This window comes from Eubalaena glacialis, chromosome 1 (genome assembly GCF_028564815.1).
Source record: "Eubalaena glacialis isolate mEubGla1 chromosome 1, mEubGla1.1.hap2.+ XY, whole genome shotgun sequence".
NCBI classification, from domain to species: Eukaryota; Metazoa; Chordata; class Mammalia; order Artiodactyla; family Balaenidae; genus Eubalaena; species Eubalaena glacialis.
The window spans coordinates 11,918,098-11,934,003 of record NC_083716.1 but is presented as its reverse complement, the minus strand read 5'-3'; the positions used below and the strand labels follow the sequence as shown (position 1 = coordinate 11,934,003).

General features: G+C 56.7%; 1 protein-coding gene across 3 annotated transcripts in view; it reads left to right on the top strand.

Moving 5' to 3' along the window:
* The window catches only part of GRK5 (G protein-coupled receptor kinase 5), a 220,076-nt gene extending 205,651 nt beyond the window's left edge, over positions 1-14,425 (top strand). For all 3 annotated transcript variants that reach the window (XM_061189634.1, XM_061189544.1, XM_061189717.1), the window contains 5 exons: positions 1,124-1,332; positions 5,811-5,948; positions 6,769-6,906; positions 7,518-7,649; positions 9,906-14,425. In XM_061189634.1, coding sequence (XP_061045617.1) covers positions 1,124-1,332; positions 5,811-5,948; positions 6,769-6,906; positions 7,518-7,649; positions 9,906-10,004 — 716 coding nt within the window. In that variant the 3' untranslated portion in view covers positions 10,005-14,425. The remainder of the gene's footprint in view (positions 1-1,123; positions 1,333-5,810; positions 5,949-6,768; positions 6,907-7,517; positions 7,650-9,905) is intronic.
* The last annotated feature ends 1,481 nt before the right edge of the window (positions 14,426-15,906 follow it).

Genomic DNA, 15,906 nt, shown 5'->3' with positions numbered 1-15,906 from the left:
CTACACTGACCCCTGGAATGCTCCTTCCGATAAGGGATATTCCCTGGGCTTCCTTCTGCACACCTCACACTCACAAGCCCACTCACACCAGGAGGCAGAGGACTCCTGAAAGCTCTGGGGGGTGGGGACCTTGTTTTCCTCGACGGGGCTTGTGCCAGCAACACATGCTTAGGGTTCTAGACTTGGTCTCTAGTGCTCGAGGGTCCTTTTCAGGTTGCACGACATTGGAGGACCTCTGGGGTGTGTGTCTGTGTGTATGTTGGGGGTATGTATACCCATGTGAATGCTGAGGGATGAATGGACCGATGATAGATAGATAGATAAATAGATAGATAGGTGACAGATGGATGGATGATGGATGGATGGATTAATACATGGGTGGATAGATGGATGGATGGGTGGATAGATAAATGGGTGGATGCATGATAGATGGGTGGTGGATAGATAGATCCATCTGTGCACCTTTGTGTGTGTCTGCCTGTGCATCTGCGCCTTCTCCTCTTGCACAGGGTGTCTGCACAGCACATACCAGCACATGTGTGGATGCATTTGCCTCCCTGGATGTATGTGGCCTGCCTGATGACCTGAAACTATCTTTTTTGCATTTCTATGGTGAATCTATAATTCATTTTATCAAAATGTTAGAGAAGCTATTTGAATTCCAGCTAAATTTAAAATCATTTTACTTTGGGTGGACACACCATTCATTGAAACGAATATGTGTGCAGCACCTACTGTGTGTCAGGCGTCGTACCTGTTACTGGGCACAGCAGGGAATAAGGTGGCTCACAGTCTAGTGGGGGAGACATCAAGGGAACAGGTTGTTTCCATCCACTGTGGTCAGGCTTCTGAAGCCACAGTCAGAGTCCTGGGAGCACAGCAAAGAGCAACCAGGGCAGGCTCCCAGGAAGAGGTGGTATTTACAGCAGTTGGTGGGCCAGAGTCGGCAGAGGGAAGAGGTCTCAGCCATCAAGCTCCAGGCCTTCTGTGAGCAGCACCATCACTCCTGGCTGCAGGACGCCCTGAGGCCCCGTTGACGTCACAGTCCTGGCCCCGTCTGCCCGGGCTCTGACCTGCCACCAGCTGTCTCTCACCTCTCCTCGCTTCCCTGCTCTGCCCCCAGCTCCAGAGGTCCTGAACAACCAGAGGTACGGCCTGAGCCCCGACTACTGGGGTCTGGGCTGCCTCATCTACGAGATGATCGAGGGCCAGTCGCCCTTCCGCGGCCGCAAGGAGAAGGTGAAGAGGGAGGAGGTGGACCGCCGGGTCCTGGAGACCGAGGAGGTATATTCGCACAAGTTCTCCGAGGAGGCCAAGTCCATCTGCAAAATGGTGAGCTCCCAGCGAGCCAGACGCTGCCCCGGGGCTGGTGTCCAGTGCTGGCTCCCCTCCCGGCCCTTAGCTGAGAACAGCAAACGGGCTGAAGGGGACAGGGTCGGGGCCCGCTAGGGTGTGGGCGATGCAGCCACCAGGCTGGAGGAGCAGGCTGTGGACGGGGGTGGGCGGTGAAGGCTTCCAGGAGGGAGCCTGGGGTGGAGCAGGGCGGCTCTGTGATAAGGGAGGGGGGCTGTGGTGAGCAATGGGAGACACCCTCACGTCCAGCTCTGTGGGGGAAGCCAGCATGGGGGAGAAAGGGGATGATCCTGGCTCGTCCCCAAGACACAGAGGGATCCAGGCAGCCCCTACCCTTGACCTTGGGCCTCCTGCTCTCTCCAGCTCTGGACCCCTGGGTGCTGGCTTGAGGCCAGGGGCTGCAGGTGGTGGGTGGTGATAGTTTCAGTCTTCGAACATCTTATACTCGAGTTTTCCACCCACTATATGGAATGTTGGTCACACTTGCTGGGGGCCTGCGTGACAGCATCCATGGATAGTGAACTTGACCCGGCCACAGGCGGGGCGCACTCGGGGAATGACCTTTAGACAGGCTGGGTGGGCGGGGCCAGACTGGGGGGCTGGAAGCCAGATAGAGGAAGGAGTGACAGGAGCCATCAAAAGTGGAGCTGGGGGACTTCCCTGGTGGTCCAGTGGTTAAGACTTTGCCTTCCCATGCAGGGGTTGCGGGTTCGATCCCTGGTCGGGGAGCTAGGATCCCACATGCCTCACGGCCAGAAAACCAAAACATGAAACAGAAACAATGTTGTAACAAATTCAATGAAGACTTCAAAAATGGTCCACATCAAAAAAAAAATCTTAAAAAAAAAAAAGTGGAGCTGGAGAGAGTCCGCCCCTGGACCGCGGCCCTTCCTCTCGGCCCAGGTGGGCCCGCTTCCTTTCCTGCTTGGCTCTTAGGCTCCCAAGGCCCACCTGTGCCCCCCAGGGCCCTCCTCCCTCTGGTGCTAGCCCAGCTGTGCTAGCACCTCCACCGCAGGCAGCTGCCCTCTTATTCCAGCCCCTCGGGGACAGGAGGGGCCTGAGCGCTTGGCTCTGGGCACTGGGGATCCACAGATCCCCTTCCTCTCCCTGGAGCACGCTGCACCTGGAGCAGCGGACAGGCCGGCTGGCCCTCAGGATCTGAATCATGAGCGTAAACCAGGCTAGAGTGCAGAGAAGGGCAGGCCCGGAGAGCTGATGAAAAGTAGCAGAGTTTCTGCCTCTAGAAAACCTGAGGCTGCACTGCTAGGGGCCCAGAAACCATCTGGCATAGTTCCCACCCCCAGAAGGCCACGCTCCTGGAGCCGTCCGCCTGCTGCCTGACCGCTTCCTCTTACCAGCCTCGGTCTGACGTCACAGAGACATGGGAAGAAGGATTTGGGCTAGAGCTGCCATCTGACCACTTCCAAAGGAAGAGGAACCGTAGATCTGCCATTGGCATGTGTGAGAGACAGTGAGGGAGGTGTGGTGTATACACAAGCAAACACACGCCCGGACCACATGCCTGGGCCAGCCTGCAGCTGGGAGACCTCCAAGAAAACAGGTAGTCACGGCAGCCAGAGCTGGGGTCGGGGAACAAGAGGAGCAAGGCAGCAAAAGGCAGGTACATGGAAATGTGGGGTCCTAGGGATGTTTGAAAACCGGGGGCTGGGGAGGTGCCAAGAATACTTGGTTGTGTCACAGTCAGGTATCTGTCCAGAGGGACCTAACTGGACAAGGGAAGAAGGAGGTCAGAGCATCACCAAATGTCCCAGGTCAGGGAATTCAGAGAAGCAGGTCTTGGGAAACGCCCAGCAGCAACATGGGATGTGCTGAGAGGACAGAGAGGCACAGAGCGCCCCCTCCCTGCCCACAGTCATCGGCTTTGGCGCCCGGGTTTGGGGCCCCAGGACCGGGGGCACTGCTGTTCCTCTGCTGTCCCCTGGTGGCCACTGAAGGAAAGGTGGCATCTGAGCCTGGGGCTCCAGGCAGACCTGGGTCCGTAGGTGTCAAACCAAGGTCCCCTGTCTTTCTCAGCTAGAAGAACCTTTGGAGGTCTCTGGCCTTCCTCTGCCTCCTTACCCTGGGGTCTTGGAATTCTGGTCTTGGGCTTCTTCTGTGCCCTTAACCACAGCCCATCTGGTCTGGCAGCCAGGCTGTCACCACCGAGGGACACCAGCTCAGGACACAGCAGGGCCTGACTGTAAGGAGACCATGGAGGCCCCGGGGCAGCTCCAGCGCCACCTGCCGAGGAAGGTCTCTCTACAAACAGCAAGGAAGCTGGTCCCTGGCCCCCAGATTCTATTCCTCGTTCCATCTTGGCAGCCACAAGGCCCTCTCCACTGCCCCTGGTGTCCAGAAATGCATGCATCTCATTGCCTTGTCCCCTGGGTCCAGTCGTCCCTAGGCCCAGACCTCAGCCCCCACCTTTCTCAGGCCCCTACTGAGTCCCAGCACTGGTTCTTCCCCACTGGCCCTGTAGCCCTCTCAGTCTCACCGGTCCTTCCAGCCCATCTCTAGTCTTCCTCCTCCAGGAAGCCCTCTCTGCCTGCCCCATCCACCTCAGCTCACACCGTCTCTCCCTCTCACTTCTCCTGGTTTATACTGATATTACATGTGTAAATTCTTTACCTGATGCCCAGGTTGCAGACAGGCAGCATGTAGGTGGGTGTTTATTTCAGCCTGCACAGTGTCTTAGAGAGAGGTGAATGGTGGGTTAATTGCCAAGATTTTTAAATGGGGCAAATTCACATAAAAACCCGGATTTTCTGGCTTCTCGAAAAAAAGCAGAAGCCCTGGACACTGGCCAGCATCCCTGCCTGGCAGGAGCTGACGGGCAGCCTGGCACAGCCCACCCCGCCCACCCCTCACCTTATTGCTCTCATTTGTGCCATCTGTCTGGCCAGCCCCTGCAGGCTTTGGGCTCTGCAGCCTCTTGGGATTACGCAGAGCAGAGCAAAGCCCCAGGAGAAGAGCAGCTGGGGCTCCGAGCCGCCAGCCCACTGGGCAAAACACTCTTGGGTGGTTGGTGGACCACAGGGTGACATTGTGAGTGGCTATGTCATGGCTTAGTCCCTTCAAGGCTGTGACCTGGTGCTTGCCCCACTGCCACCTTTCATTCCTCAGTTTTGGGGGGGGCAGTCCCAGCAAGCCTCCCCTCCAGACTCTGGGCCCCAGGAGGCCCCCTGCCTGCTGGCTCTCAGGGCAGCCGTAAATGTGTGTTAAATGAGCACATGCAGAGGGCGCCAGGGTGTTGGTAAAAGAAAGGGCTGGACTCCCTCCAAGGTGCAGACCACCCACTTTGATCTTAGTCTCAAAGCGGACACTTAGTAGATTCCAGCTGTGTACATGGTGCAGTGCTCAGTGAGGCGGGGACGAGAGAGAAGCACAGCCAGGGACACTGGGACTGCGGGGAGGGACTGATGCCCTGCGGTCACGTGGCGGCCCTGCCCCATCTTCAGCCGAGGCCTGCCCCTCACCTTCCCCCCTTCCTCTCTTTCATTCACACCTTCCTCCCGTCCAGCTGTCTCTGCTCCTGCAGCCCCTTCCTCTCCTATTAACCATCCTGCCTTTTGGTTGTGATGAGGACACTCCTCTACCCCAACCATCCTTGTCTCCCCACTACATCTGTATTAAAATCCTACCTCTGGACCTGGCCTTCAGGACCCTCCATCACTCTCCCCAACCAGTCCCCTTCCCCCTGACCCATCTCCCTCATCCTTCACTCAGACTCAAGGACAGGTGTTCCCCAGACACGCCGTGAGTGTCCCTGCCGCCCTGCTCCTGATGCCACAGGTCCCTCCGATGCCTGCTCCCACCTTTGAAAACCTGTCTCAGACCCCCTTTCCCCAGGACACCTCCCGATGCCTCAGCTGGCAGCCAGTTCTTGTTCCTCTGCCACCGTGGTGTCATATCTGCATTGCCTTGATGGGTCCTCTGAACATGATTTTTCTGAGGCCAGACCCTTAGCATCCTCTCTCGGCACCTACTGGGTACAAGTCTACAATGTACTTATGAACTGAGTAAACGAATGAAAGAACCTACTGGCCAGTCCTTGCCCTTTGTAGCTTACCTGGAACAGAAGAGTTAACACCAATTCAACAAACATTAGTGCATGCTGGGTACTCACCAGGCAGCGATGTGTAGTCGTTGGAGAAACAGACAGGATTCCTGCTCTCCTGGGGGTTCCAGGCATCTGAGCATGCTGGGAACATGGGACCACAAAGCACACTGTGGCTCAGGAGGCCACCCTGAATCGAGGCCTGAGCAGGCAGTGTCCGCTGGGTACCTGGGGTGGCGCAGGCACTGTGGAGGAGAGAGGAGGGACGTTCGGGAGGGCTCAGGGACACTCGTGTGAAAGGGAGGTGACCACAAGCTCTCTGAAGCCCCTCTGCCCCTCGGGCCTCTGGGCAGGAGGAAAGGCCCCCCAGACAAGTCCTCATGGGGCTCTCCTGTCACAGCTACTCACCAAAGATGCAAAGCAGAGGCTGGGCTGCCAGGAGGAAGGGGCAGCAGAGGTCAAGAGACACCCCTTCTTCAGGAACATGAATTTCAAGCGCTTAGAAGCCGGGATGTTGGACCCTCCCTTTATTCCAGATGTAAGTAGCCTCCCCAGCCTAGATTGAGCCTGTGCATTGATTTATGACCTTCGACTTCACTAAACATCTGTGCTGGGCCCCAGGTCAGAGGCTGAGACCTGTGGGCAAGGGGTGGCCCCTGTCTTCCAGTAGCAGGGTGTTGCCCGGTCTGGGGGTCTCTCCGTACCCACCCTGGCATCATCACCTCTATAAAGTCCTCATCTCCAGAATCCCAGGCTCCCAGAGCCCCTGGGAGGCCTCCCGCACTGACCTCGAGCTCCCAGAGGGCAGGGCCCGGGTTTGTCTCTGTGAGTCCCTGCACGGCAGCCCCAGAGCCTGTTTGGTGGATGAGTGAGATAAAAGAGATCACTGTGGTTTACGGTGCCGGGGCCATAGCAGCACTGACGACAGCCCCATGGCCTGGTGCCTTGACTGCCCCATTTTGCAGGTGAGGAAACTGAGGCCTCCAGGGGATACGTAACTTTAACAAAGCACCTAAGCACTACAGCTGGGACCCCAGCCCAGGTCTGTGTGGCTGCCGAGCCTGCGTGCTGACCTACCACCCCCGACTGGCCTCCAATGCGAGAAGGGCCAGGGAGGTCCTCCTGGGACATACCCCCGTTGCATCCTGTGTGGGGCAGTGATGGCAGGAAGGGGCCCTGAGCTCTCGTCACCCCAGCTGGGGGCCCCTTGGCCCCTCTGAGCGAAGGGCAGCCCGGGTTCCCGGGGCGGGGGTGGCCCTGGGAGACCCCCCTGCTCCCCATCAAAACCCTCTGGGCCTGGCTGGGGGCCGCCAGAGCCACAGGCAGGGCTCCTGGTGACCAGCACCCTGCCCTCCCAGCCCCGGGCCGTGTACTGCAAGGACGTGCTGGACATCGAGCAGTTCTCCACCGTGAAGGGCGTCAACCTGGACCACACAGACGACGACTTCTACTCCAAGTTCTCCACGGGCTCCGTACCCATCCCTTGGCAAAGCGAGGTGAGCACGGCGGGGCCCTCAGCTTCACCCCGAGGGGAGGGTGCAACGAGGGCAGAAGAGGGACAGCTGGGTGGGCGTCCCTGTGGGCAGACTGGGGCGTGGTGTGGTGCTGGGTCGGGAGCTGGCTGGGCGGGGAAGAGGAGGCCTGTCTCGATGCCTCTCTGGAGAAGCGTGGCTGGGAAACAAGAGAAATGGGGCAGCAGCGGGAGGCACAAGGGGGCTGGAGGTGGGGCAAGTTCGAGCTGGTTCGAGTGAGATGGCAGTGATGGGGCAGTGGGCCTGCAGCCCTGGAAGGGGGAGGGTCCAGAGCGCTGGGGTAGAGGAGAAGCTGGGGGGTGAGTTCCGTGGCTGGAAGATGAGCGCTTCCCTGCCGCTGCCCTCATGGCCGGCTACTGGCTTCTCAGAGAGGGCGGCTTGCAAGGCCGTCAGGGAGAGGCGGGGGTCGGGCCTTGCTGCCTGGGTCTCAGCCCTGTGAGATGGAGGGCGGGCGGAGAGCCTGGCAGGACCAGGCTCGGGACAGTGTCGCCCAGGGCTGGGCTGCTGGGATTCCTATCCACCCAGGATGACCAGCGCAGCCCCTCACACCACCCGTGTTTTGACCGCTTCTCCAGATGATAGAAACAGAGTGCTTCAAGGAACTGAATGTGTTTGGACCTAACGGTACCCTCTCACCGGACCTGAACAGAAGCCACCCTCCGGAACCGCCAAAGAAAGGGCTGCTCCAGAGGCTCTTCAAGCGTCAGGTGAGACCCTCACTCCCACCTCAACCCTGCTGTCCTGGCCTCAGCCCTGGGAACCCCCAGATCTGAGCCTTGCAGACAACTGAGGCCAACTTGCAGGCTGGGAAGACTGGGGGCAGCAGCAGCCTGGAAGGGACGGGCAGCCTGTCTGAAGTGCCTTGAGACCCACTGGCTGATGGGGTCCCCAGAGCAGAAGGGGCAGGGCCAGCCCAAAGTTAACCGGTCATCAGGGTTCCTCAGACTTGGCGCTGTTGATGCTTTGGGTTAGTTCATTGTCGCGGGGACTTACGCATCGAGGGTGCTTAGCAGCATCCTAGCCTCCACCCAGTAGATGGCAGTAGCACCCACTCCCGTGTGTCAATCAAAAATGTCTCCAGATGCTGCCTAATGGCCCTGGGGACAAAACGCCCCTGGTTGAGAGCCATTGTAAAGACGACGCAAGTTATGTAGGTAAAGATTTGACAAAGAACAGGGGGAGCTGGTGCTGGAGAGGTGATCCCCGAAGACCCTCATGGCTCCTGAGGTGGGGCTCCCGTAGTTTGATGCTGTGCCCTGCAGCTGGCAGCCAGAGGAGACTTTGTCCCTCAGGAAAAGGTATTCTTCCCTCAGAGCCTGTCCCTGGATCAAGGGTTGGTGTGGGCCACATGGGAGAAATGTACCAGGAAGGACCCAGCAGGCTTTCTAGAGTGAGAGACCCCTAACCTCATCCCTGCCACCAAGAAGATGGCCACAATAGCGCCGCCTCCTGGCCTGGCCCTTCAAGAAGGCAGGGCCCCATCCTGAGGCCTGGGAGGCCCCTGGTTCCTTACTTTCCTCCTCCCCCCAAGAGAGCAGCAGCAGGTCTGTACCCAGGCCCCGGGCATCCCAGCTCCCTCCCGCTTAGATAACAGGGAAGAGGTGGCTGTTCGAGGCACTCCACTGTGGGCCAGGCGCTGTGCTGGGCACTTTTTGAAGGCGTCTTTTATTTAATCTTCACAAAACCCCAGGCCTTCATCCAACTATTCATTCCACCAATATGTATTGAGCACCTACTCCATGCTAGACTGTTACCTGAGGACTTAAGATGCATCAGCAAGCAAAACTGCCTCCTTCCTTTGGGGCATCTTAGTGAAGTGTGAGCCCAGGATGTGCTCCCATTAGCCCATTTCACAGATGAGGAAACTGAGGCTGAGAGGCGTTAAGGAACTTGCTCAAGGTCACACAGCCAGTGAGCCCTTGCGGAGGATCCCGGATAACAGGGCGGGCAGCACGGATCAGGCACACTGAGAGAAAATGCAGACTGAGGCCTGAGTTTGCAGTTTTATCTAAAAACTTCATGTGAGTTTCACCTCCTATTCCATAATATACTCATATCCATCTACTATAAAAATATAATTTTCGAATGCTTCCATCAAATAAAATTGAAGTTCCAGAAAGAAATGACCTCCATCCCCGAAGTGGCCGAGCCCCCCAGGATGCCCCGGGATCCTGGGACAAGCATTTGCTGTGGAAGCTCACGGCCCAGGTTCAAATCCAGCCCTGACCCTTCTCGGTTGGGTGGCAGCGTATTGCACCGCCCCCCCCCCACCTCCAGGCCTCTGTTTGCCCACCTGAAAAATCAGGATGGAAATGCCGGCTGCCCAGGGTGAGTGAGGTGGAGGACGGTGACCTCAGCACAGTGCCTGGCACCACGACTGCCACCAGGGGAGCAGACACGCCGGCTCTCTTCTGCAACGTGAGGGGCCCGCGCCCACGGGGGTGCCAAGAGGGTGCCAGGGATACTGAGGGCGAGCAGCTCGTGGTTCCCAAGCCGGGCACCTGCTAGAGCCCTTTGCACACACAGCCTTGTTTCCTTCTCCCAACAGCCCTGCGCAGAAGTGGCTCCTAACCCACATCACAGGCCAGGCAACCAAGGGAGTCAGACACTTTCTCGAGGTCACTCAGCTAAGAAGTGGCAGATTTAGGATTCGAACCCGGCAGCCTAACTCTGGGCCTGCAGGCCTAACCATGTAGATAGATATTATAGGAGGGACCACCTCCTCTCTGCCTTGGGTGTCTGTTAATCAGGTAAAGCCCTCTGCCCCAAGGGGTGGCCTCTGGACCTGGGTCTGCAGGGGGAGAACAGAAGGCAGCAGAAAGCAAGACGGGGAGCTGGTCAGCTGAGCTCCTCTCCAGTTCAGATTCAGAGGCCCCTGTGATGCAAGGTCCCCCAGGCTCGACTCTGCGATGACTGACCTTCTCTCTCCTTCTTTCTCTCCTCCCTGCTCACCCCCCTCCCAGCATCAGAACAATTCCAAGAGTTCACCCAGTTCCAAGACCAGTTTTAACCATCACATAAATTCAAACCATGTCAGTTCAAACTCCACCGGAAGCAGCTAGCTGCAGCTCTGGCCTGAAGTCCACGGTGGGACCAGCCTAGACCCTTCTCCTTAGAAGCGGACTTGTGACCGGTGGAGCTTCCGCCCTGGCGGGCGGGCGGGGGAGCCCTCCAGGAGCCAGGGAAGGAGGCCGTCCAGCCCCGAGATGGGGAGCCTCCAGGTTCCTCAAAGAGATTTCCACTCAGGTCTGTGTTCGGAGGCGGCCCTCAAGCCAAGGTGGATTGGCTGTGTCTCTGTCGAACATTGCAATAGAAATCCAGTTGGATACAACTTGCACGTATTTTAACAGCGTCATAACTAGAACTGAATTTTGTCTTTATTATTTTTAAAGAAAAGTTTTGTAAATTTCTCTATTGTTTCAGTTTACATTTTGTATATTTGTATTTAAATGAAAGTCAGACTTTGAGGGTGTATATTTTCTGTGCAGCCACTGTTAAGCCATGTGTTTTAAGACATTTTAGAGGGGTGGCGGGCGGGGAAGGGTGTAAAAAAAAAAAATGTGACTTAAGACTTCCAGAGCCTCAAATGAGAAAATGTTTTTATTAAATGTAGAAAATGATTCCCATTTCACCTTTAAAGGATTGATTGTATCCATCTCTATAACCTTTCCCTCCCTCGCATTGGTATCACCATTCTGTTGGCTTGTAACAATCTGAATTAAATGCTCAAAGACCCACTGGGACTTTACCCCCAGCCAGGGTGTCTTCCATTGGGGTCCGTGGAGTTGCCTGGGCCCGGCTCCGTCAAGATGTGCACTTTTCCTTCGGGGGAACACGATGCCACTGTTGCTTTGGCCTCGGCCTCCTCTTCCTTCTGGAAGGCGGCCGGTACGTGGAGCTGAGGGTCCTCAGCACAAGAGTGTCTAGGCCTCTTTCTTTCTGAGTAGGTTCTGACTGCTAAAGCCAGTATGTTTTCAAGAGGCTTGCATGTGGGGACTGTTTTATTCTAGTTTTAAGAGACGCATAGCAACGATAAGGAGTAGTCATGGAACCCCAAGAGTCCCAAACGCTTACGGCCCATAGAAGCGTCAGGGAGCGGAGGTCTTGGGCTTGTAGAGGAGAAGGTGGCTCTCCCAGGATCTCTGGGCATGTCCCTTGAGTGTTTATGGGGTCATAGGGCCTTGAGAGCTTCCTGGGGCCCCGCAGATTCATTGGCTCAGGTGGCATGGATGCATGAGGTTGGCTCTCCAAGCAAATGGGAGAGGCCGGGCCACCCACAGAAGCTCAAGAAAAACTCACTGTCCCTTCCGGGAGAGGTGAAGCAGAGGCGAGCTCTCATCGGGCATCTCAAAGCTCCAGGCACAAGTAGCCCCAGGAGAACTTGGTGGCTTTGCCAGACCAGGGTCTCTAAAGGCAGCCCCCAGGCCCTTTGAGCAGGGCTGTCCAACCCCAGGGAGTGGCCAGCCTCCCACCTGCTGCCTTCACAAGGTGATAGGGAGCAAATCTGTCTTTGCCTCCCCTCCGGGACAGGGTGAACGGTTGAATTCCCTGCTGCCCTGCCTGCCAGGTCACCCTCAGTCAGACCTGGCCTCAGCCACCGGGCAGCTGCCAGGGTTTCTCCCGGCGTGGGCCCTGCACTTCCTGCAGCAGCATCTCCTGTTAAAATACAGATTCTGGGCTCCACCCCAAACCTACGGAATGGGATTCCCTGGGAGTAGGGCCCAGGAATCTGCATCTTTAAAAAGCTCGCCAGGTCATTCTGATGCACCCTGGAGTGTGAGAACCACTGCCTTAGGCCATCGGTGGGGCTTTTGATGGGATCCTCCCAAACTTATTTCTCTAGGTGACCAGGCAACTTTGGAGCCTGAGCTTTTAGTGAGGAGAGAGAAGCCAGCGTGTCAGCCTTGCGTCCCAATTTCCATGCTCCTTCCCCAAACTTTGCCATTGGGTCCTGAGGCTAGACAGGGGCCTGACCGTTGAAACTGACCATTTTGAGGTCATTTTACAAGCAAAGAGAAGAAAAGAAACAGTTGGGCCTCCCTTAGATCCCTTTAATGTGCAGTATAATTTTCTTCAAGACCAGCTCTTGTCTCCGAGGCTGCTTCCGTTACCTTTCTTGAGCTGAGTACAAGATTAATACAAACAGCCGTATTCAGTTTTTGCTGAGGAAGTGGAAAGCTCTTTGACCAGTATGTTAAGATCCTCAAGCTCTCACTGACCCTTCTCAGCGAAAAGAAGGACAGTCATCTTCCTGGGACAGTCAGTAGCCCACGCCACCACCCTCCTGTCCAGAAATGTCATTCATTTTTCCCGATTCACAGCAGCTCAAACCTTTCCACATGGACTGGTGTGGAGCAGCCAGTCTCTTTACATCTTAAAGCCAACGCACTGCCCGTTTGCGGTAGAGAATCCTCAAGGAGCAAGAAAGAAAACATAAATCTGCTCGGTGTGTTTCTACATTGTGAGAGCACGGAGGCTAAAGCACAGAACTTTGCGTGGCTCTTAGAATAACGGGAGTCTTCCTTCACCCTCGCCGCCTGTCCCCTGAGTGCCCCGAAGTGCACAGGGTCAGAGTCACTGGCCTTTGCAATCCTCCTCTTCCTTTCGGTCCATTGCTTTGTACAGAGAAGGGGCGTCTTCATTTAGAACAGTGCCTGAAAGCCAGCCCCCTCCCCTCTGGGTCCCCAGTTACCACAGGTCCTGTCCCTGGACCCCCCGACCCGACCCACCGCCAACCTCTACTCCAGCTTGTTTTCTATGGCTGCATTTTTAAAAAGATTTTTTAACTAAAAAAAAAAAAAACCTTCCCACCATCTACCTGTCCGGGAGGAGGCATATTTGGGCAGCAAGTGGATTTAAATCTTTTTACTGCATTTGAGCTCTTCACGGAAGAGACTTTCTTCCTCCGAGCATCACGTTTTTCTCACCGGACCTTCTCTGACTTCGTGCCTTTGAGGTGAGACGCAGGGTCTTACAGAAGCACCTCTGCTTCCCCTTTTCAGGAGCCAAGCCGCTGTCCCCAGTGGGACAGGGGTGATCTCTGCCATGATCACCATGACCTGTGAGTGTTTCTCAAGCCCCCTGGGCGGCTCCCATGATACTCACCCACAAGATCACAAAGACCCAGCCCCACCTTCACGGGGGATGGCACCACCTCCCACATCAACTCATCCTCTGATCTTTCTAGGCCGGGAACATCACTCTTTAAACCACGAGGCTGCTTGCGAGGGCGGCTGACTTGCACAGTAGCCAAGGGTTGCTCCGTCCTGAGCCGCCCCAGGAGGGCTTGTTTCCCGAAATGCACTGCTCTTAAGAAAGGGGAGTGCTCAGTCTCGGAGGCCATGCTGCACGGAAGCAAGCGGTGTGGCCGGGGGTGTGCACGCTTCTCAGGCAGCCCACGGGGGCAAATGGCAGTGAGTTCTGGGGACACGTATGTGGACGTGGCCTTGGCATTGAAAGCACAAGTGAGATGCGGCTGCCTGCCCTTGAACCTAGCAATCCTTGGTGATGCTGAGGGCCTGGCCTCCGAGAGGCCGGGGTCAAGGAGCCCAGCCCTCCGTGGAAGCGCCTCCTTATCCTTCTACACCCGTGTCCTTTCCCCCAAAGTTTTCCCACCAACTTTCTCATGCGAACTGCTGACCCAGACCTCAATACAGAGGGAACACTGCAGCCTCCTTGAGCCTGGTGGCCCAGGCCTTGCCAAAGGGAACAGCGGCCTTGCGGACCACCAGAAGTCCCCCGAGATGAAGAGGAAGCGCCAGTCGGGGTGACACCCAGCTCTCCTCTGGGGCTGCTGTGTGCTTGCGTATCCAAGGACAACCCCTCTGGTTGTCTCCTGTTCTCGAGCTCCGCACTCTGAGGGAGGGCCTCCTAACTTTTTAGCCTTTGTATGGAAAGAGTGTGAAATCTTTGTGCATTTCCAAGCGCAGAACTGTGAGTCATGAACGGCAGAGAGCTCGCTTTCTGATCACAACAGACCACGGTGGTGACACCTCGTCCCCCTAGGCACCTTCTGTACCCACTTTTAGGACCAACCAGCCCAGCTTTTGAAGCTCCAACGTGTAGGGGTCAGACCCTGCTCAGGTGTAGGTACCTCGTCTGGTCTAACTTTAAAGGCTTGTGCTGTGGACAGTGGCTAAAACCTTTGAAACACTAGCTCTCCTTAGGAGGGAAAGACACTCCCCAAAAGAAGAATCTAGATGTCTTTCCCTGGTCCATCACTAAGTCATTTTTTGTAATAGATCAAAAGCAAATGTTCTCAATTAGAAGAGCTTAATGGCTGTTAAAATAATTAGTGTTAAAGTAATAATCCTTCTAGTATCCAAAGGTTTCTAATTTTTTTTTCAGGGAAATTTTAACATTGGTGAATAAAAATAGTTCCATTTTGGAGGTCATTCCTGAAGAGACGGCTTTTGTTCTCCTGCTGCTCTTGAACATTTGTATGTCCCCTCGAGTATGTCACTGTGCTGCTGTATCTAGATCGAACCACTGTTGTTGTTTTTTTAAGAGAAATAAATTCCTTAATGAAAATACAGCTGCATTTCTTCCCTTCTGCTGAGCTCTTCTATTTCTTCTGCCAATGCTAGCTGCCCCCAAGATGCCAGGACGTGCCACTTCAGTCTGTGAGTTAACCTTTCCTCAGGTGGACGGTTCAGCCCCACCCAATGCTGGCCCCCCATGCTGACCACCCGACCTGCCCTGGCCCAGCTCCAGGGGGCAGGGTCTAAGGAGACCACCTGAGCCCTTTCCAGGTTGATTGGCTTCTGATCCCAGACCCAGCAGATGGCTCCAGAAGTGTTCCTGCCACATAGTACCATGCAGGAGTGGGGTGAGAGGGCCTGAGTTGGTGCTGGCACCCAGATGTCAGATGGGGCACCTCCACCTGGCAGGTTTTACCTGACAGAGGCCGTAACTCGGATGTGGGCTCCACAGAGAGGGCCTCTTCTGGCTGTTCAGCCTTCACGGAGCCGCGCGTTAGAACTGCTCACCAGCACAGCGGGATGGCCTTAGGACCTGGAGTCCCAATCTGGGACCGGAGACCCCGCCAGTCCCCCTTCACCTGCTTGGCTTAGTAGGACAATGAGCAGGGCTTTGGGCTCGAACAACCCCTTACTGACAGTCAGTATGACTTTGAGCAGCCACTTAACCCGGAGCCTCAGTGGCTTCGTGTGTAAAATGGGGTAACACCTGCTGGGGTGCAGGTTCTCCTGGAAGATTCAGGGGGACACGTGTGATGCCCAGCACAGAGGCCTTTGCCGTGGAGGTCTTTGCCACTGTCGCCCTGGCTGTCTTTGGACCCCTTTTGAGCCTTGACCTCAGGACAGGGCAGGGGCCCTAGACCCACACACATCGGCCCCTGGGCCCAGCCCGGGAGCTGGCGGCAGTCCCGGCCCCTGGCGAGGGAGGCCCTGAGCCGGGAGTCGAGGCTCGAGCGCCCGCCTCACAGGGAAGGTAGGAACTGGAATCGTATTGCCCCATGGCTCCCGGAGCAGGTGTCTTTCCTCACGATGGAGGAGGACCGAGGAGATTCTGCTCACTGAGGGGCTCGAGAGAGGGGGGCTGGTGAGCAGTGGGGATGGCGTGGGGACCTGGCTGGCTGAGGGCCCGAGGGGGCGTCTCCTGGAGAAAAAGGAGGGGTGGCAGGAGTGCTCTGAGCCTCTGGACAGGGGTCCCATCACAGGGCGGGGAGCGCCCTCCTTACAGGGGCTGTTATCTCCGCGGCCCTGGCGCTTCCTCTGGGACCTTCTCCCACCGTCCCGGGAACCTTCCCCGCCTGAGCCGGCCCCCCAGGCAGGCAGAGCCTCCATCCTCCTGGGACAGAGGGGCTGAGGGAGAAACTCCAGCCCCGCACACCGGCCGCCCCGCCCCTGATACCGCTGGGCCCCTTCCCGGGCAGAAGGGGCGGGCCGGGGGCAGACGGCCCCTGCCTGACCTCCTCTCACTCCGGACAGCCGTAGACATGGC